Source organism: Bombyx mori, chromosome 28 (genome assembly GCF_030269925.1).
Source record: "Bombyx mori chromosome 28, ASM3026992v2".
Taxonomy (NCBI): Eukaryota; Metazoa; Arthropoda; class Insecta; order Lepidoptera; family Bombycidae; genus Bombyx; species Bombyx mori.
Window position 1 is genome coordinate 5,551,579 of NC_085134.1, and position 23,248 is coordinate 5,574,826.

Below are 23,248 nucleotides of genomic sequence, written 5' to 3' on the forward strand. Positions count from 1 at the left end.
ATCAAAATCCGTTGCGTAGTTTTAAAGATTTAAGCATACATAGGGATAAAGGGACAGAGAAAGCGTCTTTGTTTTATACTATAATTAATTAATACTAATCTTATGGTTTGATTGCGCGTTTTATTGTCTTACTTACGGTCGATTATTACAATTTCCGTAGATAGTGTTATTCGTCGATATTTAGACATTGACGTTTTATTGGACTAAAAGCAGTTTGAGTTGAGTTTTCATCTTCACGATATATTAACTCTATTAAAATTATAATGTTTTCTAGGGTGTTTGATCACACTAAAAATACAACGGTTGAAGTTAGAGGAAATAATGATCTTCCCTTCTCTCTTCCGTCAGTTTTTTTAAGCTCGACTAAATACACTGCAGTTTTGATCTGCATCTGTACTGTGCAATCTGTATTTAGATCTAAGCTTCCGAGATCGCATCTATGGATCCAAATAACTTCTAAACAGTATTGGGGACTTTTTGGCAGGAACGCGCGGAGTGAAGTTGTGTGGTTTGTTTTATTTTATCTATTTAGTTATTTCTTTAGGTTTAAATGTGTAATGACGGTGGTTTATTAACTGTTTAATATCTGTGAAAGTGCACAAATGTGGGAAAATGAAACAAAGCCGCTGGACGTAACTTCTCGGGATCCTCCAAAAAGTCCTCTGAAAACAATCTCAATAAATGACCACCATTTTACTGAGATTGTATTTCATCCCATATCATCTCATCTCATTTCATCCCAGTTGATTAATGTCTCAAATTAATCATCTTCATTTCATTTCATTTCACTCCATTTTATGATTTTTCATAAAAACAAGAATAAAAATTAAAATAAAAAATGACTTAAAGGTCTTAGTTACCAGGTCATAAAATCCCTTAAAAAAAACTAAACAGTATTTATGCAAAAAAAACCATTTGCCAAATAGCAAAAAAAAAAAGTGTCTAGTCTAGGAAAACCCTGTTAATTATGATCGATCGTGTATATTGTAGAACTCGTCTAGACGGGCTCAGGTGTCCATACTCTAAGTAATAACGATCTCTTTTATGTAGCTTTAAACCTTTATAGCATTTATATTGGTTACGTGATGAAGCCTTAGCCATTGTATAGAATTGAAAGACGGTATTACAGACAAGCGTTCTCATTTTAAGTGCGATGTTGGGCGCGAAATTCTTCTAAATTTCGTTTATATTTTGTATTTTCAGAGAAAGTACCTTATTTCCGATGAGAAACCCTTTATAAACATGTTAATCATCTGTACTAAAATTGTTAATAAGTATGCAATACTTTGTTTTTCCTACCTATTCTAGAGACCTCGAGGGCTCATACTAGATTCAGGCGAATAGTTGAGCTCACGGGTCATAGGTTAGCCTGACGAATTTCCTAACACTAGCCCTAGCAAGAGCAGTGCTTCGCAGAATCTACCATCATATCGAGATCACGACCCACTGAGAAGATCCGGCGAGAAACTCAGTGGGCTGTGTCTATGAGTTAATTTGCTCGCCTTCTTTGCAAGCGGCGGCATGTAATCCTGTTTCGCATCTCAAGCCGCGTGTCCGTAGTAGTAGCTTCTTCGACTAACTTCTCTATCTAAAATCTCACCTTAATGCCTACTTTGAATTCGAAATTATATCCAAAAGCCACTAGAGAATCCATACACCTACATATTTCTGGTCTTTACTTCCGCGAGTAATAGATATAATTAAAACGACTAGTTTTTTCCTCCTTGTAGGCAGACGAGCATGCGGCTCACCTGATGGCGAGTTGTTACCGTCGCCCATGGGCGTCAGCAATGCCAGAGGAAGGACCATGCCGGCTTAATCTCGCGTTTTTTGTTAATTTTTAGTATATTTTTTACAACTTTTCGATTGACCTTAGTCTTCTGGGACAACAGGAGAATACGTGAAATGTCGGAAATGATATGTAATTACATATTATAATGATAAAAAAACGCGTTATTAAATGGTAATAGTAATTTTAATTATACCTATTTTTAATTAAATAAATGCACACGTACTGTATTTAGGGTTATTTAAAATTTTACGCCGTATTTAGAGTTAGATGTTGAAATTTTAAATGCGAAATCCGTCGCTTTTAATGGAATAATCTTGTAGTTCAATATTACAGTTACTTTGGTAAAGCTTTGTAAGGAAAGATTATACCCAATTTACATTAATATGCGATAAAACAAATTACGTGTTTTTTTAACACGATGTTATTAGCTTAGTATGTATAATATACAGTGATGGATTTAGGCTTGATGCCACCTTAGGCCCTGTTTATCGCGCAGTCCTTAATGTTAGAATAAATTTTATTTTAAAATTTAAAATAAGTTTATAATGTTTTATTATAAAAATTAAACTGAATTCATTTTCAAAGGACACTAAAAACTGTTTTTAATTTTTTTGGTCCCTGAAATTTTGGCATTCGAAAATGTTGCCACTCCTCAAATAATGGCGCGCTAGGGGTTTTTTTAAATGCCATCTCTGTATATATGATTTTTGTGTAAAGGATTCTATGAACGTCATTGTCACAGACTTCAAAACATCGGATTAACTCGGAAAATTTGTTTAAGCCGATGACGACACAACAATTTTATAGCTTCGCTCTAATATCCTGACCAGTATCAAAAGGTTTAAAACAAAAGTACACGTTATTAATTGATTGAGTTTTTTTTTTTTTTTTAATCTGAAAGCTGCATTTATTTATTCATTTAGAAACACACATTCGTATGAAATTCGTTTGTAGGTTCTGATATTGCCTCACGCTCTTCGGTATCCCGTACAGCCAGAACTGGTAGCCCATGGCGCTGATGTTACTGCTGACGAATGACAGGCTTATTGATTCCTGGAAATGAAAACGAGAAGTTAAGTTTTTATTATTACGCTTTTATTAGCTTCAGACGTACCTATGTACGTTAGTATGTAACGGAATCTTTGAACATGATTTTGACCCCTTCAAAACGTCGAATTAACTCGAAATTTGGTATACTTATTAAGGACCGATGACAATTCAATATTAAAAAAATATCGAAAATATTGAAATTCTACTAAAAACTACAAGTCTGTTTCTGTTTTTAAATACAAGGTCAAACAATTTTATCTCTCATCAACCGAATGATCATGGTTCTATACTCTTCGTATATACGAGTGTTACTGTGTTACTTATAATATTTTGTATTCAAGTTTAACAATGTTTGGTATGTGTATGTGCATTACTATAATTCTCATGTTGTATTTGTTATTTTAGTTATGTGTTATTTGTTCTACACACACTTATCACTTTTTATTATTATTCTCATTATCCTCTCGCAGGTCTGCTGGAAGAGATTTCTTAAAGAAATAAGCAGTGCCTTTGTACATAATTTTCCTATTACTCTGTACTATGTCTTTTTTTTCTGTGTGTACATAAATAAATAAATAAAAAATAAATAAATAAAATATGAAAAGTAAATAATAGTTTAAAAAAACTAAGAAAATATGCTTTTATAGAAAATCCAACTAACAAATAGAAAATAAATTTTAATAAATTTGATTTTTTGATTATAATTTTGCGGGCTGAGTACGTATTTCATGAGACAAATTGGTACCCACCCGCCTGCGGGATTCGAACACCGGTGCATCGCTCAACACGAATGCACCGGACGTCTTATCCTTTAGGCCACGACGACTTCGGAAAAGTTAGGTAGATAAAAATACAATCTTTCAAAATGTCATTGTTCAGCAGCCGTGGTCTAAGTTGAATATTTCGTCGATGTCCTAAGGCCGTGTTTACATTAAAGTATTGTCTCGTTGTGATCGAAATGCAAAACAAAAGGGACATATAATTTTTTTTTTTTATTGCTTTAATGGGTGGACGAGCTCTCAGCCCAGCTGGTATTAAGTGGTTACTGGAGCCCATAGACATTTACAACGTAAATGCGCCACCCACCTTGAGATACAAGTTGTAAGGTCTCAGTATAGTTACAACGGCTGCCCCACCGATCAAACCGAAACGCATTATGGTGGTGGTACTTACCCGTGCGGACTCACATGAGGTCATACCACCAGTAACTGAACCGTGAACTTAAATTGATTTGAATTATCACTGTGAACTGACCTCAAGAAGCCCACCGCTACTGATGTACCCTCTGCTCTCGACGCTATCAATGAAGAGGTTCACTCTGAAACCGGTTATAATATAGTCTTCGTAATGATCCGGCGACGCGCGAGTCTGCAACGATGTTGGTACATGTTAGAATTCAGTGTTACCAGACTGTATTTTATTTATTGACTAGCTGACCCTCGAGAAATAAAAGACCTAAACTTTTGTATAAAATAAATTTAAAACAAACAAAAGGAAACCGTCCGACGGGGGACACATCAAAGGAAAAACAAAATTGTTATTTTTATTGAATTCCCAGGATTTTCATATTTATCTACCTTTTAAATTTCTCTGGACTTCCACAAATAATTCAAGACCAAAATTAGCTAAATCGGTCCGGCCGTTCTCGAGCTAAGTAGCGAGACTAACGAACAGCAATTCATTTTTATATACTTATACGATTCTGTATATAGATTAGTGAATTAGCTCACGGCCCTACTGGTGCAACAGAAGCCCGTAGAAATCAACTGAGTAACTGTTATCACCCACCTTGAGGTAGATTTGAGGCTGAAATAGGCAGAGGACGGTACTTACTCACACCTGATGTTATTATAATATTACTAACTAGCTTTTGCCCGCGGCTTCGTCCGCGTGGAATAGTTCACAAATAATGCTTTATTTTAGGACAAATTTGGTTAGCATAAAAAACGTTATAGTGAGCCAACCTTAACATATAGACATATGCTGTCGCGGACTTTTTTTGAGATCTTTTAAAGGGGAACAATTCTGTGATACATTATTTTAGCGAAACTTTAACCGTTTCTGCAGCGCACGCAGCGGAAGCTCTCAAAAGGGGAAAAACATTCAAAAACATTGAAACATTCTTTATTGGTGCTCCGCTTGTATTGGTCTTAGCATGATATTATATAGCCTTCCTTAATAAATGGGCTATCTAACACTGAAAGAATGTTTCAAATCGGACCAGTAGTTCCTGAGATTAGCGCGTTCAAACAAACAAACTCTTCAGCTTTCTAATATTAATTGGTATAGATGATTTAATCTTGCTTCAACAATCTGCTTTGTTGCTTGCTCATGAGAAATCGCTCGTATATATTTAACAGTTTCATTAAACAAACCTATGTATATTTTTTTAAAATTGAAAATTACTCCCTGTCAGCGGGATTGTAACTAGACGTACTTACCATCCGGCTTTGGAATGAGCTCTGATGTTTCCCGAGCGCTATGACATATCCTTTTTCAAACGAGGCTTGTGGAGAGTACTTAACGGTAGGCAGAGACTTGGCTCTGCCCCTTGTATTGCTGATGTCCATGGACGACGATAACCATTCACAAGGTCGGTCGTATGCTCGTCTGCTTACAAGGGCAATAACAAAAAAGAAAAAAACGACGTGATCGCTTCGCTGGATGCGATTACCCGCGGCGTCTTATCTCTTAAGCCACGGACGCTTGGTAAATCAACTAGACTGGGAGAGAGAGCTGTTAGAAAAATAATATGAGGAATGGCTGTGTTTTCTCGTGGTCGCCTGCCGTTTCTTCTGACGTCAACAACTAATCTATATATTAATACGTGAAGGAAAAACTTTGCATCTCTTTTTACGAAAATTGCGCAGACGGAGGAGTATGAAATTTTCCACACTTATAGAGAGTATAGATAAGAAATGCATAATGCTAATATTTTTTAAAAATAATGCATAAAAGATACATTAAATCAATAAGGAAAAAATTACACATACTACCATGTATTTGACACAGCACATATTATATATAAATTTAATCTTTGTTTATTGTCAATTGTCAAACTTTTGTTAGTGTTTAAAGTCTGCGGTCAAATTGAGAATAGATGAATATTGTTTGTCTTTATTATTATTTATGTATAGTGTAGTTTTGGCGCAATCTGTGATTATATTAAATAAGCATAATAGTATTTGACAATAGAACCATAATAATGTTTAAACATAAAATTTCAAATGATTAAAGTCGAATTTCCGGGGGAATTTCCGGGGACCGCTACTATACTTTAATTTAATGAATGTTTTGACTTACCGTTTCGGTCGGGTATGATAATGTTAGGTTCACATCTTGAGCGGGAAACGTCCATTTTTTTGTACCGTATATTAGTAGATATTCATCTGGAATACAAGTTAAAGGCTTCAATTAACGTGGCTAAGTTACACTTCGCTTCATCTCTCTCCTTTGATTTCTATCTCGCTCTCTCCTTGAAGTATAAGTGACTGTTTCAGTGTTTTCACGGGCGTCGGGTTAAATGTGTTAAAAATTTATAGTAATCTTGACCTAGACAACATATTCAGATTGTATAACTCCCCTAACTAACTAATGTTATGAAATCGACATATTTGTTGGTCACGTTCCTGTAGACTTACTCAAAATGAATAAAAAAAGATGTGTTTGTGTCCTGGGACACCGGATAGGAACGAAGTTCCTTATTATAAAAATATTGAGTTTAAGTTCAATTCGAGGTATAAAGAAAATAAAACTGGAGGTTTCGCAACAACCCACGGTCATTCGGTAACGTGCGAACTTATTGTGGTACACTTCATTCACGGTTGTTTGCATAAGAGTTAGTGTATTGCGCAAACGAACGCTCTGAGATCGTGGTCAATGAATGATAAAAAAATATTATGTTATTTTTTGTACGTTATTACAAAGTTAAGTCGTACACTGTGTGCATTACTAATTTGTAAGTTATTACAAATTTAAGTAGTACACTGTGTGCATTACTAATAAAAATCTTACGTTACGGACGTTTTTTCCCGGTTAGGGTACCCTTCCGCATCGTCCCATGACGAACTTCGTTCCAAAAAAACAAAAAAAAGTTAACAAATTAATTTAACCGACGTGCCCAAATAAAAGGAGAATTTCATAAATTTCATTCTATAATACATTATTAAGGGTAACTAAAAACACTGGTCAGATATTGGTAAAAAGTATCCTCATGAAAAGTAGTGGTTTTCAAATTAATCATTAAAATCGGTTTACCTAGTAAAAAGTTCTGAGATAAATTAAGTAACATTAAAAAACATACTGAAATTGAGACCTCATCCTTTTTTGTAGTTGCTTTATAATAAACTAACGACCCGCTCTCGCTTCGCTTCGGAAGCTGTAATTTATTATGGATTTTGCCACTATTTAATGGATGTTATTAGACATATTAACCTTCCTCTTCAATCACTCTATCTATTAAAAAAAAAAATATGTGTGCAATTCAAACGTGGTAGAAGTGCGTGGTACATTGGTTTAGTGTTAATAATCTGTTATTAAATAACAAAAAAACAAAATGTATAAAATTTACCACACCTAATGTTAGACAAGTTGACACTAATATTACTGTAAGTGGAGAGACACTGGAGCTTGTGGATTCGACAGTTTTTCTTGGTATAACAGTTGATTCCAAGCTGCAGTGGGGTCCTCACATATGCAAGTTAGCGAGTAGGCTTAGTTCTGCAGCGTTTGCGGTAAAAAAAATACGAATGTATATTAATGAAGATACGGCACGCCTGGTTTATTTTAGTTATTTTCATAGTGTTATGTCCTATGGCATTTTGCTATGGGGCAATGCTGCCGATGTCGAAACGATTTTCATCCTACAGAAGAGGACTATTCGTGCTATTTATAATATGCACCCGAGGGAATCCTTGAGGGACAAGTTTAAGGAAATCAAAATTCTAACTTTACCAATACATTTTTGAAAATTTATTGTACGTGCGTAAAAACATTGAAGAATTCCCCAGAGTCTGCGATTTGCACAATGTGAACACTAGGAACAAACATAGGCTTGCGTTGCCGGCGGCTCGAATTAAGAAAATAAGCAACTCTTTTAGGGGGCTGGGTGTACAGCTTTTCAACAAGATCCCACTAAACGTTCAACTACTACCTGTTCATAGATTTAAGAAAACTGTTAAGGAACGTTTGTGCAACAAGGCATATTATAAAGTTAAGGATTATTTACTAGATGGCACTACGTGGGAATGAGGCGCTCGCTCCTGGCCTTTTCATTTTTCATTATTATTATTATTATTTTTAATTGTATTTTTTTGACTTGTTTTTTCTTTTATTGTGAATATTTCTATTTATTTAAAAAAAAGAAAATATTTGAGAAAAAACAAAAAAAAAAGCCCGCTGAGTTTGTTTCGCCGGTTCTTCTCAGGACTGTGGCTTTTTTTGGAACCGGTGGTAGAGTTAACATTGTTATTTGTATTTTGACATTCAACAAGTGTGTCATACTGACATCTAAGTTGAAATAAATGATTTTGAATTTGAATTGAATTTGAGTGAAACCTTCCAAAATTAAAATACAATTATCCTAAACGTCTTAAGTATATGTAAAATTTTGTCATTAGTAAATAATTGTAAGGTAGCGCCCTCTGTGAATTGATATTTTAATTTCACGTATAATCCTAAATTAAAATTCACTACAAGAGCTTTCATACACACGTTAGTATTAAAAAATCTCACAGATGGCGCTGTATTAAATAGTATGTATATTCTGTCTCATTCTTTGCTGGCTTCATCCTACACATTTTTGTATTTGTGTCTCTTACCTATCGTTTTTTCCGTTGCATCCGGTTTGAAATCACAACGATTCTAAAGAAGTTTTCACTTCAAAAACCGCATCAAAATCCGTTACGTAGTTTTAAAGATTTAAGCATACATAGGGACAGATATAGGGACAGAGAAAGCGACTTTGTTTTATGCTATGTAGTAATTTATATTGTATTTATTGACGTATACATATCGTAACGTTAATACCACCGCTTTGAGACAGAAGTACGTAGTCTCAATAGTAGAGCTAAACCACATTTCAAACTCGCGACTGGAGAAATAGACAGAGTTTCCCCATACATATGACCTCACAATAGCACCTATTGCCCTAGACGCGTCCTTAGGGATCCATCAGATCCAATAAATCTTGCATTAGACGCCTTCAGCTAGTAGACTTAGAGACCCCAGTAACCGTATTGGTTGAACTCGGCAAAAAGTTCGACGTGCAACCTAACGTAAGCATCTGCCCGCTGAGTTTCTTGCCGGATCTTTTCAGCGGGTCGCGATTCCGATCCAGTGGTAGATTCACTCACGAAGCATTTGCTCTTGTGTTGTTAGGTCAACTCAACGTCATCATTCCTTTATCACGGAATTCATTGCATAACACGTGTAAGTATTTAAATAAATAAAATTCGATGCCTATAGAATCAAAATCCCTCGGATACCGAATGTAAATTACCAACTCTATAAACTACTAGCTGTACCCGTCCGCTTCACTGGACATTTAAAATTAACATTATTAATTCTCACCCCCACAAAGATTCTCATCATTAACGCCCACGCAACTAGTGTAGGGAGTCCAACACTCATATAAATATGAGCCTATCCATTAAGTGTATGTATTTTCTACATGGATACCAAGTTTCAAGTCAATCGGATGCACGATTCAGTAGTTATAACGGAACATCCGTAAAAACCACTGTAGATTTATATATTAGTATAGATTTAGATAAGGTTTGCATGACAACGACTTAAAAAAAAAACTAAAATTATTCAGTAGGTATTTTTTTTTTATTTTTTTTTTTATTGCTTAGATGTGTGGACGAGCTCACAGCCCACCTGATGTTAAGTGGTTACTGGAGCCCATAGACATCTACAACGCAAATGCGCCACACACCTTGAGATATAGTTCTAAGGTCTCAGTATAGTCACAACGGCTGCCCCACCCTTCAAACCGAAACGCATTACTGCTTCACGGCAGAAATAGGCGGAGCGGTGGTACCTACCCGTGCGGACTCACAAGAGGTCCTACCACCAGTAATTACGCAAATTATAATTTTGCGGGTAATAATTACAACACTATAGCTTTATATATTATAGATATAGATTTATATATTAGTATAGGTTAGGCGACGAATGCTTAGCTCCCGTAAAAGAACTTACCGTCAACACCAATGGAACAGTAATACTTGTTCACTGATTTGTAAATAACAGAATAGACGCGATTATCGTGGTAAAAATTCTCATCGGATTCCGCGTCCTCGACAACTGGCGTCAGAAAATCCTCACCGCACAGACAATTAACATTAAACAACGCGAATATAATTAAACATCTCATAATATACATCACTTGTTACATGGCTCCTGTTATTTTATAAATGATCTTTCTTTAATTATTAAAAGGAAGAAAAAAAAACACTAGTAATTAACCGTCGTGATACGACATTTCGAGATAACGTATTTACCGATATAATTCGTTATCTTTGTATTCGATTGATTATTTATTGTGATGTAATTGTTAATCTACTGTCGGCGTTAATGTTGCAGCGTATTTAATCGAATTTAGCGATCATTATGCGAATACTTGTAATAAATAATATGCATAGTTTGGAAACGAGAATAAGACGGTTTGTGAATAATGTTCAATTTTGTTGTCGTCGTAGCCTAAAGGATAAGGCGCCCGGTGTATGCCGGATGCGTCGGTGTTCGAGTCCCGCAGGCGGGTACCAATTCTTCTAATGAAATACGTACCTACTAAATGCTTACGATTTACTCTCACGGTGAAGGAATAACATCGTGTAATAAAATTCCTATTTCCGCCGTGAAGCAGTAATGCGTTTCGGTTCGAAGAGTGGGGTACCCGTTCTAACTATACTGAGATCTTAGAACTTATGTATATCTCGAGGTGGGTGGCGCATTTACGTTGTAGATGTCTATGGGCTCCAGTAACCACTTAACACCAGGTGAGCTGTGAGCTCGTCCATCCATCTAAGCAATAAAAAAAATATATAATCAAGCCCGCCAAATTATAATTTGCATAATTACTAGTGGTAGGACCTCTTGTGAGTCCGTACAGGTAGGTACCACCATCCTGCCTATTTCTGCCGTGAAGCAGTAATGCGTTTCAGTTTGAAGGGTGGGGCAGCCGTTGTAACTATACGGAGACCTTAGAACTTATATCTCAAGGTAAGTGGCGCATTTACGTTATAGATAGGCCTTTGGGCTCCGGTAACCACTTAACACCAAGTAGGCTGTGAGCTCGTCCACCCAACTAAGCAATAAAAAAATATATATGCAAAAAGCTAATACTAAAGCTTTCATTAATCCTCAGCCCATTGGGTTTCTCGCCGGATCTTCTCAGTTTCCAATCCGGTGGTAGATTCTGGGAAGCACTGCTCTTGCTAGGGCTAGTGTTAGCAGGTTAGAGCCCCGTGAGTTCACCTACTCGTCCGGTGAATCTAATACGAACCCTCGAAGTCACTAGAATAGGTATGAAAATAAATAAATAATAGTTTAAAAAAACTAACAAAATACGCTTTTGTAGAAAATCCAACTAAAAATAGAAAATAAATTTTAATAAATTTGAATTAAATATAGTGTAAGAAAAAATGATTTGATTGTAAAAAAGCGTCCTTAATAAGTATACCGAATTTCGAGTTAATCTTTCGTTTTGAAGGTAGGCAGCGGCTTGGCTCGGTGGGCAGCGGCTTGGCTCGGTGGGCAGCGGCTTGGCTCGGTGGGCAGCGGCTTGGCTCGGTGGGCAGCGGCTTGGCTCGGTGGGCAGCGGCTTGGCTCGGTGGGCAGCGGCTTGGCTCGGTGGGCAGCGGCTTGGCTCGGTGGGCAGCGGCTTGGCTCGGTGGGCAGCGGCTTGGCTCGGTGGGCAGCGGCTTGGCTCGGTGGGCAGCGGCTTGGCTCGGTGGGCAGCGGCTTGGCTCGGTGGGCAGCCGCTTGGCTCGGTAGGCAGCGGCTTGGCCCGGTAGGCAGCGGCTTGGCCCGGTAGGCAGCGGCTTGACTCGGTAGGCACCGGCTTGGCTCGGTAGGCACCGGCTTGGCCCGGTAGGCAGCGGCTTGGCTCGGTAGGCAGCGGCTTGCCCCGGTAGGCAGCGGCTTGGCTCGGTAGGCAGCGGCTTGGCTCTGCCCTTGGCATTGCTGAAGTCCATGGGCGACGGTAACCACTCACCATCAAGTGGGCCGTATGCTCGTCTGCCCACAAAGGCAAAAAAAAAAAAGGTCGTCAAAATCATGTTCAAAGATTCCGTTACAAACAAACATAGACGCTTGAAAGGCAAATCTAGCTGTAGTAGAATCTAGCTAGTAGCTGTAGGATTGAAATGATTTTAATAGACCTAGAAATATATTTTTTTTGCGCATCGAATATGGTTATTGCCTATCATTTGTGTACAAATCAGTTATTGTCGCTTAGTCACGTTTGCCTTTCAAGCGTCGTACATACATACATACGTCTGAAGCTAATAAAAGCGTATTAAAAAAGTTTTCGATTCCTATAAAGTTCCGTCCAAATAAGCATACAATAAAGCGAACATTTTAACATTATCGAGTAACTAAGCGCATAATTAAAAAAAACTATTACTTAATTAAATAGAAATAATTCTTGTTTTTCATCCCTAAATTTCAAAGACCGAGTATTTAATAAATAACATTGGAGCTGTATAAAAAACGGGTTTTCAACAAACAAAAACGGTTTCCCACAGGCTTTGATCGTGAAGATCCCTCATTAAGGCTATTTAAACACTATTATGGGCCATTATATTCACGCCCTAACAGGGCTGCCTTACGATTCGAATGTTTTTTGGTGTTTTTGTGTGTATTTTAATTAACATTTCTCTAAAACAAAACCGTAATGCTGTAACTGCCAATTCAACACAAACAGTAATCGCTTTAGTCGTAATGAACATAGAATTTTAGAGGTAAAAATATTACTTGGAGATGCGACCTTTTGGCCTTGAATTCAAGATTGTTTTACACGATCACCGTCTTAAAGCTATAAGACTTTTCGTTTCATATCAAAATTTTAAACCAGTTTCCATGGAATGTACCGAAAAATCTTCCACAGCTTCTAGTACCTAATATTTAAATGCAATTTACATCAAGTACCTGTTATTTCAAGGTTTTGGTGGTTCGTCTTTTATTGCTTAGATGGGTGGACGAGCTCACAGCCCACCTGGTGTTAAATGGTTAGACATTTACATTTACGACGCAAACGCCGCCACCTACCTTGAGATTTAAGTTCTAAGATCTCAGTATAGTACCACGGCTGCCCCGCCCTTTAAACCGAAACGCATTACTGCTTCACGGCGGAAATAGGCGGAGTGGGGGTACCTACCCGCGCGGACTCACAACAGGTCCTACCACCAGTAAGACTTAACTTCACTCCACTTCATCATCATCATTATCAGTTTATACCAGTCCACTGCTAGACCTCTCCAATTGCAGGCCACTGAGCACGACCCCCAGCTTCTCTCATCCAGCTCTTACCAGCCACCCAGCATATATCGTCACTCCACTTAAGCACTTGCAACTTCATATTGGTGATGTGTGGGACCTGCTCGGGTAGCTACCACCATCTCCTATCTGCGAGGCAGCGTTCCACTTTGAAATATGGGGCAGTCGTTATAGAATCTAATTGAGGCTTCGACCTCATGTATCAAGTTGATCAAGGACAGATTGAAAAATAATTTTCGTTCGTATCAAAGAACACAACATTTTTGACAGATGCCGAAATCTCGCTGTCAACTCTTTTTCCTTTTTTCATTATTTCCCTACCTGAACTGGTAACCTAATACCAGCGTAACGGGGCGAGTAGGTGAGCTCACGGGCTCTAAGCTGGTGACGTTACTAACACTAGCCCTAGCAAGAGCATTGCTTCGCAGAATCTACCAACGGCTCGGAAGCGCGACCCACTAAGAAGATCCGGCGAGAAACTCAGTGGGCTGTGTCTATGGGTTAATTTCCTCACCGCCCTTCGTCGCAAGCGACGGGATCGACGAGGACGGTAACCGGTGCTTGTGGTATCGGGAGGACCCCATTCCGTCCGCACAATCGGGTATAACATTGTCAATACAAGTTTGCATACAAGTTCCCAACAATAATACTTGGAGTGTCAGTCCACCGAGCAATTCCACCCGGTCGATATAAGATCTTTTCTTTGTCGTTTACCTCCCAAACTGGCGACCCCGACGCGATATGAACACACAAACTTCTCTGATGCCACCCAAAAAATCAATATTTTTCTATTACAAATAATATCTACGTTATTATTTATTATAATTTAAACATCAACCCTAAATTATGACTAATATATCACAGAGACGTGGAAACATAGTGCATGGATACACTGAGAGATGTTGATCGCGACAATTGTTAGTTTTGCTGTGATATAAATTTATTATTCAAACTGTCTGTGATATTTTCCAGAATATAACAGGAAGCTTTGTTTGTTTATTGTTGTTAGGCAGTGCCTTAAAAACATCCTTGGGCCCGCGGTCTGATCGCGCGCTTCTTAGGCGCGACAATCACGCATGAGGTTAGGCACCGCACCCGAAAAGAAAACACACATTTAATTAATGAGCTTTCGAATATTTTTTCATAAATGGACCTTTGAATTTGAGCAGTAACAACGACCTGGATAAATATCCTCGATTGCCCATAGGCCGAAGATAAAATGTTAAAAGGCTATTATTTTAAAATATTATGCTTTTTAGGACGTTACGACCTTGAAGCAACAGTAATTGATATCAATGCAAGCTCCATATCGTTGATAAACGAATTACCACGTCTATTTTATTTATTGCTGCATACGTCATACTTAGATTTATGACTTGAAGTAAAATATATGAAAATTCAAAAATACCATATGCTGTCTAACTTTCGTGATAACCAAATTAAAAATAATAAATACTTAATACAAATGTACAAATGCGTGTGATTATAAAAAACTAAATCAAAGCGAAGGCCATTATGGAAATAAACCGTGATGATGAAAAATTATAATTGCTATTAATTTAATTAAAAGTAGTAGTAGGTAGGTATGTAAGGTTGCTTTCTTTTAAAACTTATTGCTAATGCATGACTGCTTCGCGGCAGGACTACTTAAGAATCTACAACATACCGTACCAGTATGAAATGCCGGTTTTTTTTCTTTTTTTTTTTCCTACATAAGCTGATCGCCTTGAGAAGCTATATCAGCTTCACCCTAGCCTGTAGGTGAGCTCTCGGAGCTCAAACTGGAAGTGTTGCTAACACTGGCCCTAGCAAGAGCAGTGCTTCGCAAAATCTACCACCAGATCGTAAACGCGACCCATTGAGAAGATCCGGCGAGAAACTCAGTGCGCTAATGCCGGTTGACGATTGCTATAAAACGTAAAAACCTTTTTTTATCGCTGGGGAATCCCCCTCCAGAGAAAAAGAGGGGAAGATCATTTACTGGTGGTAGGACCTCTTATGAGTCCGCGCGAGTAGGTACCACCGCCCTGCTCATTTCTGCCGTGAAGCAGTAATGCGTTTGAAGTAATGTGTCTTGAAGGGTGGGGCAGCCGTTGTAACTATACTTGAGATCTTAGAACTTATATCACAAGGTGGATAGCACATTTACGTTGTAGATGTCTATGGGCTCCAGTAACCACTTAACATCAGGTGGGCTGTGAGTTCGTCCACCCATCTAAGCAATAAAAAAAAAAGGAAGATCGTGGTCCTCCTCTTCGTTCAATTCTTGCCGGGAGACTACGCCCAAAACCCGCCACGCAAAACTGACTACCGACTACTAAGCCCCATTAAGCTCCACCACTCCGACTCCACGAAACCCACGGTACCGCATAGTGCGCGCCGAAAGTCCGCCTTCGCCAATACCTGTCCTAAGACGTAACATTGATAATGAATTTAAGATACACAAATATTCCAAAGTTAAATCCTGATGAAATTATCAGTTTGTACTGTAAAAACTGAGTCCTTAGAACTCATATCTCAAGTTAGGTGGCGGTATTTACGTTGTAGCTGTCTATGGTCACTTTTAACCACTTAACACCAGGACCTTGAACTCGTCAACATCTCAACAATGTTGTTGTTGTAGTCCTAGGGTACCCCGCTGGTACATAGGGCCCTCAAGGGTTCCGGTTATTACTTGCTTTGGGTTTCATAAACTATTTAAATTAAAAACTTGCAGGTGTTTAGCCCACAGAGTCCCGATCACGGTGGTGGGGCTGCCATCATTGTGTCCGTGCCCATAGAGCCAGACTTTCTGAACGAATGGTTCACGACTCCTGGTAGCCTTACTGCGCGTATTAGCTCACATTGTTTTACGGTCAATACTCTCAGGACTAACCCTCCTCCTTTTGCATCCGGGCTTGGGACCGGCAATGGCGGAGTTAAACAAAGTTAAGTTAGTCTCAACAATAACAACAATAAAAAACTCAATTTCTCGTGACTCAGATTCGGTTGTATCGTCTCTATAAAATCCGTCCTCGGGGCGTAACAAATCAAGTGAATTCCCTTCGTTTCTTTTTTTAACTCAAACTAAAACTGTGTAATAAACATTGTGTCCTCCACGCTCCAAACTGATTTATTAATATTAATGGCTTGAAGAGCCATGAACAGTTTCATACATCAAAATAATTATATTCTGTGTTGTAAAATTATAATCTAGCAGGTAAGAAACTACTAGGTATTAGTTCGTTCTGTGTGCGAAAGGTAAATGTTTGAAATATATATACTAGAGGCCCCACAGTAGTCGAAATTCGACTATAATTAATTGGAATTGTAAGTTTGTCCACTATTATGATTGTATTTTATACTTCTATAATCACAAATTTCGCCAAGACTACACTATAAAAAATATTCATAAAGACAAACAATATTTAATCTATTCTCAATTTGACCACAGACGTCAAGAACAAAAGTTTGAGAATAAATAGTATGCATGCGTGTGTGCGTCAAATACATGGTATGTAGTGTGTGTAACGTTTTCTTTATTGATTTAATGTATCTTTTATGCATTATTTTGAAAAAATATTAGCATTGTGCACTTCTTCTCTATATTCTCTATAAGTGTGGAAAATTTCATACCCCTCCGTACGCGCAATTTTCGTAAAAAGGGATACAAAGTTTTTGCTTCACGTATTAACATATAGATATAAAATAGACTGTAGTTATTTAGGTCAATACTAAAATATCGACGAGCTTGACACCGTGATTTTGAAAACTGTAAAATATTCACTTAAAACATCGAAAATAACACCAGGTGCTATATCAATAGAGCCAATACCAATAATGGTTAATATTAGTATCAAGCATTAGAACGGCGTTTGCCAACGTGGCCCCCACAAGGGGGCAATTTGATAATTAAGGGGGGCAATCGCACTAAATCAATACAGAAAATCTGTATTAAAATTATTTTGAATTTGAATTTCAGTTTTTTATTATATGTTTTGAAATATTACTTGCTGTGTTTTGATAACAATTTCATGGTGATTTCTTCCTAAAACCAATCATTTATGTTTTTTTGATGTCCGTCTATATGATATTAAAGGACCATTTCTGACTTCGACTCGCGTCTCAAGATCAGAGGCGGCAATCACCTTGCAAAAAAAGAATTGTCTCAATCATAAATACTTAGCAATATATTCTACAGTACTTTGCTAATAAGTCTATCAGGCGTATTTGCGCTTTGTGTTATAAAAGCCTTTTTGTATCCAAGAAATCGTAGATACGGGTCCGCACATAAGCTATTGTGTTTTCAGATTAAAGTAACAATGACGTATGTAACGTTAAGTTTCTAAATCCTTGAGGTCGATGCTTGACACGCCGTCGAAGATATTTTTCCGATTGGCCACATTCATCATTATCCTGCCCTTCTCCCAGTCACCTGGGGTCGGCGCAACATGTTTTCTCCTTCTATACTCCTCTATCATATATCATTTCTTCGCTCACTCCCCTCTTACACATACCGTCTTTCACGCAATCCATCCATTTCTTCTTAGGTCTACCTCTTCCTCTATATCCTTCCACATTCATAGTTAACATTCTCTTAACAACCTCATTTTCATTTCTTCTCATCACATGTCCATACCATCCCAAACGCGCACTTCTCAGCTTCTCTGTCACAGGTGGCACTTTCAGACTTTCTCCAATTGGCCACATTATAAGTCCCAATTATATTGGGATAAGAGGGTCTTCAAACGAAAGAGAATTTCGCCGCAGAGATATACATAACGCTGGCACCTAGTGCAGGTTCGCAATATGCTGGACACCAATAATACTTTTACTGGTGGTAGGACCTCTTGTGAGTCCGCACGGGTAGGTACCACCACCTTTGAGCTGTGAGCTCGTTCCCCTATCTAAGCAATAAATAATAAAAAACCTTCTAGCATATTCTATATCATAAGGTCCTAGCACGCATCGCTTGCGAAGCACTGCTCTTGCTAGGGCTAGTGTTAGCAAATTCTCTCAGGTTGAGCCCGTGAGATCACCCACCCGTCCGGGCGTAACTGGAATAAACTCTTATACTACTACAGCGAATAGGTAGGGAAACAAAAGCACGCGTCGAGGTCACATCGAGAACTACGAGAGACGTCGCCCCAAACACGTCATTTCGGATCCTCCCGATCTACTAATGGTGCTTTTAGGTACCTCAAGCACCGGTCACCGTTCTCGTCGAACCCGTCGCTTGCGACGAAGGGCTCGACGAGTAAATTAGCCCGCAGACACAGCCCACTGAGTTTCTCGCCGGATCTTCTCAGTGGGTCGCGTTTCCGATCCGGTGGTAGATTCTGCGCAGCACAGCTCTTGCTAGGGTTCATGTTAGCAACGTCGTCAGGTTTGAGCCCCGTGAGCTCACCTACTAGTTAAGGTTCCGCTGAAATAGCCTCTCAAGGCTTCAGCTTAGGTAGGGAAAAAAAAGTAGCGCAATATGCCGACTGTAAATACTTACTGATTGAGTCGAGCTCCAGGTCATCATGGATATTTCAAGTTAAGCGGACGTCTTGAAGTCCTTGAAAATGATGTTCAAAGATTCCATACAGAGTTATTATACATAATTGATTATGCCGATGCCTGCTACTTGGATGCCACTGAGGAGCTCTCAAACAAGCTTGAGAGGATGCAAAATCTATGTATCCGTTTTATATACAATCTCAGAAAATTCGATCATGTTTCTCATTTTCGCAAAGAACTTAAATGGCTCCCTATACGCCTTCGTAGGAATACTCGAATATTATGTCTCCTATTCAATATCCTACATAAGCCCACTTCTCCCTTATATTTACGTGAGCGATTCTCTTTCATTCGTTCTCCTGATGCTCCCTGCAGGTCCAACCAACGTTCTGTTTTGTTATTCCCTTCCCACAAAACCAATTTCTATTCTCACTCCTTTACTGTGCACGCGGTCAGACTGTGGAATTCGTTGCCGGCTGACATCCGAGTTTGCAAGTCTGTTTCCGTTTTTAAATACAAGGTCAAACAATTTTATCTATCATCAACCGAATGATCATGGTTCTATACTCTTCGCATATACGAGTGTTACTGTGTTACTTATAATATTTGCTATGTGTATGTGCTATAATTCTCATGTTGTATTTGTTATTTTAGTTATGTGTTCTACACACACTTATCACTTTTTATTATTATTCTCATTATCCTCTCGCAGGTCTGCTGGAAGAGATTTCTCAAAGAAATAAGCAGTGCCTTTGTACATAATTTTGCTATTACTCTGTACTGTGTCTTGTTTTCTGTGTGTACATAAATAAATAAATAAATAAATAAATAAGTTACATACGAAGAAAAATAATAAATAAAACATTAAAAACAAATATTCAATGCAAATATTTATGGTTATATACACTCCCACAATCACAGGAAAAAAACATGAATAGAAACAATTAATCTAACGACAAGATGGAATGAAGGATGCATGAAAATATAAATAAAAAAAATTGTCACGCTTACGTTGTCTAACTAAAACAAGAAAATTATTATATTAGAATATTATTAGAATATGTATTTCGTGGTGTGAGAATAAAAATCAATTATTCGCTTTTATAACCGGCGCTGTATCCACGAAAGATGAATTCCAAAATTTAAGTAGACACCCCATTCGAACCAGACTGTTTTCACATTCCGCTCTTCGATCAAAAGCAACATCGTAATCAGGAATACGAAACCAAACATTAACTACAACATCAATTGGCAGCTCTCGATTCTCTGAAATGACCATTACACTAATTAATCGGCAATGCATGCAAGCTAATACAGACGCTGCTCCGTCGGAATAGAGTTTATTTGAACACGTTAACTAATTAGACAGAGTGATATGCGAATTTTGACTTTATTTTCAGTAACTTAAAGGTTTTATATCCGATTTTGATTAGCTGAGTAGTGGCGACGCGATAGTTCGACCCGCGGTCAACCTTGTTGATATACATACTTGCGTCAGGCGAATGTGTATTAAATAATTTAACGATCGGTTTACATGTGATAATTAATTTGAGAATTTTATAAATAATATTTTAAGAAATTTAATAATTTTGAGAAAAGCGCCTCGCACATTGTTAGGAAGACTAAGAGAACTACCAGTAGCATCCAAAAGCATTGAGGGTAGAACAACTGAATCCACTAGGAACTGGATTTGTCGAAACCGCTCATACGTAACATGAAGCAAAACCTCTGCTAAGTACAAATACTTAGTACCCAACCTTAACACAATGATTTTGTCTCATATCACACACTGGTCCACGAAGAAACTGCCAAGCACCGATCATCGTTCTCGTCGAACCTGTCTCTTGCAACGAAGGTCTAAATTAAGTAAATTAACCCACAGACACAGCCCACTGAGTTTCTCGCCGGATCTTCTCAGTGGGTCGCCTTTCCGATCCGGTGGTAGATTCAGCGAAGCACTGCTCTGGCTGGGGTTAGTGTTAGCAACGTCATCTGGTTTGAGCCCCGTGAGCTCACCTACTTGTTAAGGCTACGCTGATATTTTCTCTCAAGACCATTAAGGTTAGGTAGGAAAAAAATACTGCCTAGATACCGTCCAATTAATTTGCTAAATTACTTGAGACAGGCTCAAACTTGCACGCTTAGAGTGTTAAGTTGGAAAAATAACCGCCTTGACATTAAGGAAAATTTAAAGAATACCATATAAACAGGCCTTTATCGAAGACATTCAAAGACCTCCGAACAGCGTCACACGACCAAACCGCACGATCGAAAGCGTACGTTACGTTAGCAAAAGGAAAAATGTCGAAATACTTGTTTATCTGTTTGATATGTGCTTACATTAGTACGGGACACGGGAAAACTGTTATTGTCGGACAAACCTACGATTATAATAACGTTGTGAGGAAAGTACACGAGCAAAGTGTGGAGGCCAACGCGATTCCTTTGTTCAAGAGGGTGCAGGAGGTATTCTTCGAATTCCCTCAGCCGGAGCAGAAGATCAAGGGCATCGCTATAAAGGACCTCGAGAATGGCTTGGCCGAGCCGTCGATCACCCGAGGAGGATTGGGCTTTAACTTCGTCAACATCAAACTGAAGAGCGATAGAGGATCCGGCTTCAAGTTTGTTATCGAAATATACGCGTGAGAATAGTGTCTGTGAAATTAGTTGAAGCCGCGCGAATTGTTTATAAGTTTTTGTTTTTAATACATTGTAAGCAAATTTTGAGATTTTTATTAAACTTTTAAACAATGTAATCTGTGCATTATTGTTTCCAAATTGCTTATTTGATTGATCGTATCTATGGAGGGGTCCTTTTATTGGAGTTTTACTGGTGGTAGGACCTTTTGTGAGTCCGTGCAGGTAGATACCACCGCCCTACTTATTTCTGCCGTGAAGCAGTAGTGCGTTTCGGTTTGAAGGGTGGGGCAGCCGTTGATACTCGAGACCTTAGAACTTATATCTCAAGGTGGGTGGCGCATTTACGTTGTAGATGTCTATGGGCTCCAGTAACCAATTAGCACCAAGTGGGATGTGAGATCGTCCACCCATCTAAGCAATAAAAAAAAGTTCTACAGTAAAGTTGACTTGAAACAAAAGACCACCTGTCAGTGAACCGATTCGATTTGTTGATTACTTCTTTAAGCATATTTCTCGGTCACATAAAGCGTTAGGCGTTAATTTCATTCTCATCTTTCTACGAGATTCATTGTGCTCAACCTAAAATACACTCAATCTTAGATGAGTGGACGAGCTTACGACCCACCCGTTGATAAGTTTCGTGAGACATGAATTCTAAGGTCTCAGTTTTTACAGTACATCAGCTGCCCAACCCTTCAAACCGAAACGCATTACTGCCTCACCGAAAAAATAGCCAGGGTGGTGGTACCCACCGGAGTCACAAGACGTCCACCGCCACCACCACCAGTACTCTCTAGAAGTCCTTTTTTTTTTTTTTTTTTTTTCGGGTAGAGGGCCGAACCTCCTACGAGGTCCCCGCGCCTAGGGGGCGCGCGGGGTATGTGAGACTCAACGATCTGCAGGTGTTGAGAGCAGATCGCGGGCCCAAGGATTTTAGGGCCCACCCACTAAACGACTCCCCTGCACTCTTACACCCGACGTCCGATCTCCGTCCGGGGTCAGAACCCGTTCAGAGTAGGGGGGTTCCCGCGGTCAACACTACAACCAGACATGCGGCGCCACCCCGAGGACGCCCGACCGACGGGTCGTCGAGGCGATAGTCGACGACCAACGACGTCGGTCTCCGCGGTACGGCGGCCCTACCAGGCCGCCCGGGCGGTGCCGCTGGTGTTCCGGGATACCCTGCTGGGCCAGAACCAGCCTGCCGGGTCGGAACGCGATACACCGCCGACCGGGTTGCTCTTCAACAGTATGTTCGGCGACGACAGCGACGACGAAAATGCGGACCGCATCGCAGTCCGCAGCCGCCGACGCGCCGTCCCGTCCTCCTGGTGCCAGCGCGCTAGAGTGACGGTAGCGTGCGGCGCAGCCTCAACCCCCTTAGGTCGCCCCGTGACCATCACCGGGAGGAGACTGCCTCCTCATAGGGGCTGGAGCTGGACAAACGCCCTCCTCCGGCCCCCGGCCCGACGGCGGCGGCACGGCGCCGAGAGGGAAGAAGAGCTCTCCCTCTCCCGTTCCGCCGTCTCCTTCTGCGAGATGGTGGACTCGCAGAAGTCGAGCATCGCCTGCCAGGACTCGTCGCTGCCGAGCATCGTAGCCACGACGGTCGGAAGCGACAAGTCCGGTCCTATTTTTGCAACGAGGACGCGGCGCTGCTCCGCGAAAGCGGGGCAGTACGCGAGCGTGTGCTCCGCCGTGTCTTCGTTGCAGCCACTGCAGTGGTGGCACTTCGGAGTCGGCTCCCTCCGGGCGACGAGGTGCAGGTAGCGACCGAAACAG

The 23,248-nt window shown here is 39.6% G+C and overlaps 3 protein-coding genes across 3 annotated transcripts in view; 2 read left to right on the top strand and 1 right to left on the bottom strand.

Moving 5' to 3' along the window:
• LOC101739064 (protein Wnt-5b) overlaps positions 1-23,248 on the top strand; it is an 81,021-nt gene that overhangs the window by 1,609 nt on the left and 56,164 nt on the right. The gene's annotated exons all lie outside the window — the stretch shown is intronic.
• LOC101746177 (uncharacterized) lies at positions 1,957-10,438 on the bottom strand. The gene is made up of 4 exons (XM_004923388.5): positions 10,046-10,438; positions 6,146-6,231; positions 4,097-4,210; positions 1,957-2,845 (listed from the first exon to the last, which is right to left on the bottom strand). Exons 1-4 carry the CDS (start codon positions 10,227-10,229, stop codon positions 2,708-2,710), a joined length of 522 nt encoding a protein of 173 aa, XP_004923445.1. The 5' UTR covers positions 10,230-10,438; the 3' UTR covers positions 1,957-2,707.
• On the top strand, positions 20,263-21,582 carry LOC101746322 (uncharacterized). Its single transcript, XM_004923389.5, has one exon. It carries the CDS (start codon positions 21,128-21,130, stop codon positions 21,470-21,472), a length of 345 nt encoding a protein of 114 aa, XP_004923446.1. The 5' UTR covers positions 20,263-21,127; the 3' UTR covers positions 21,473-21,582.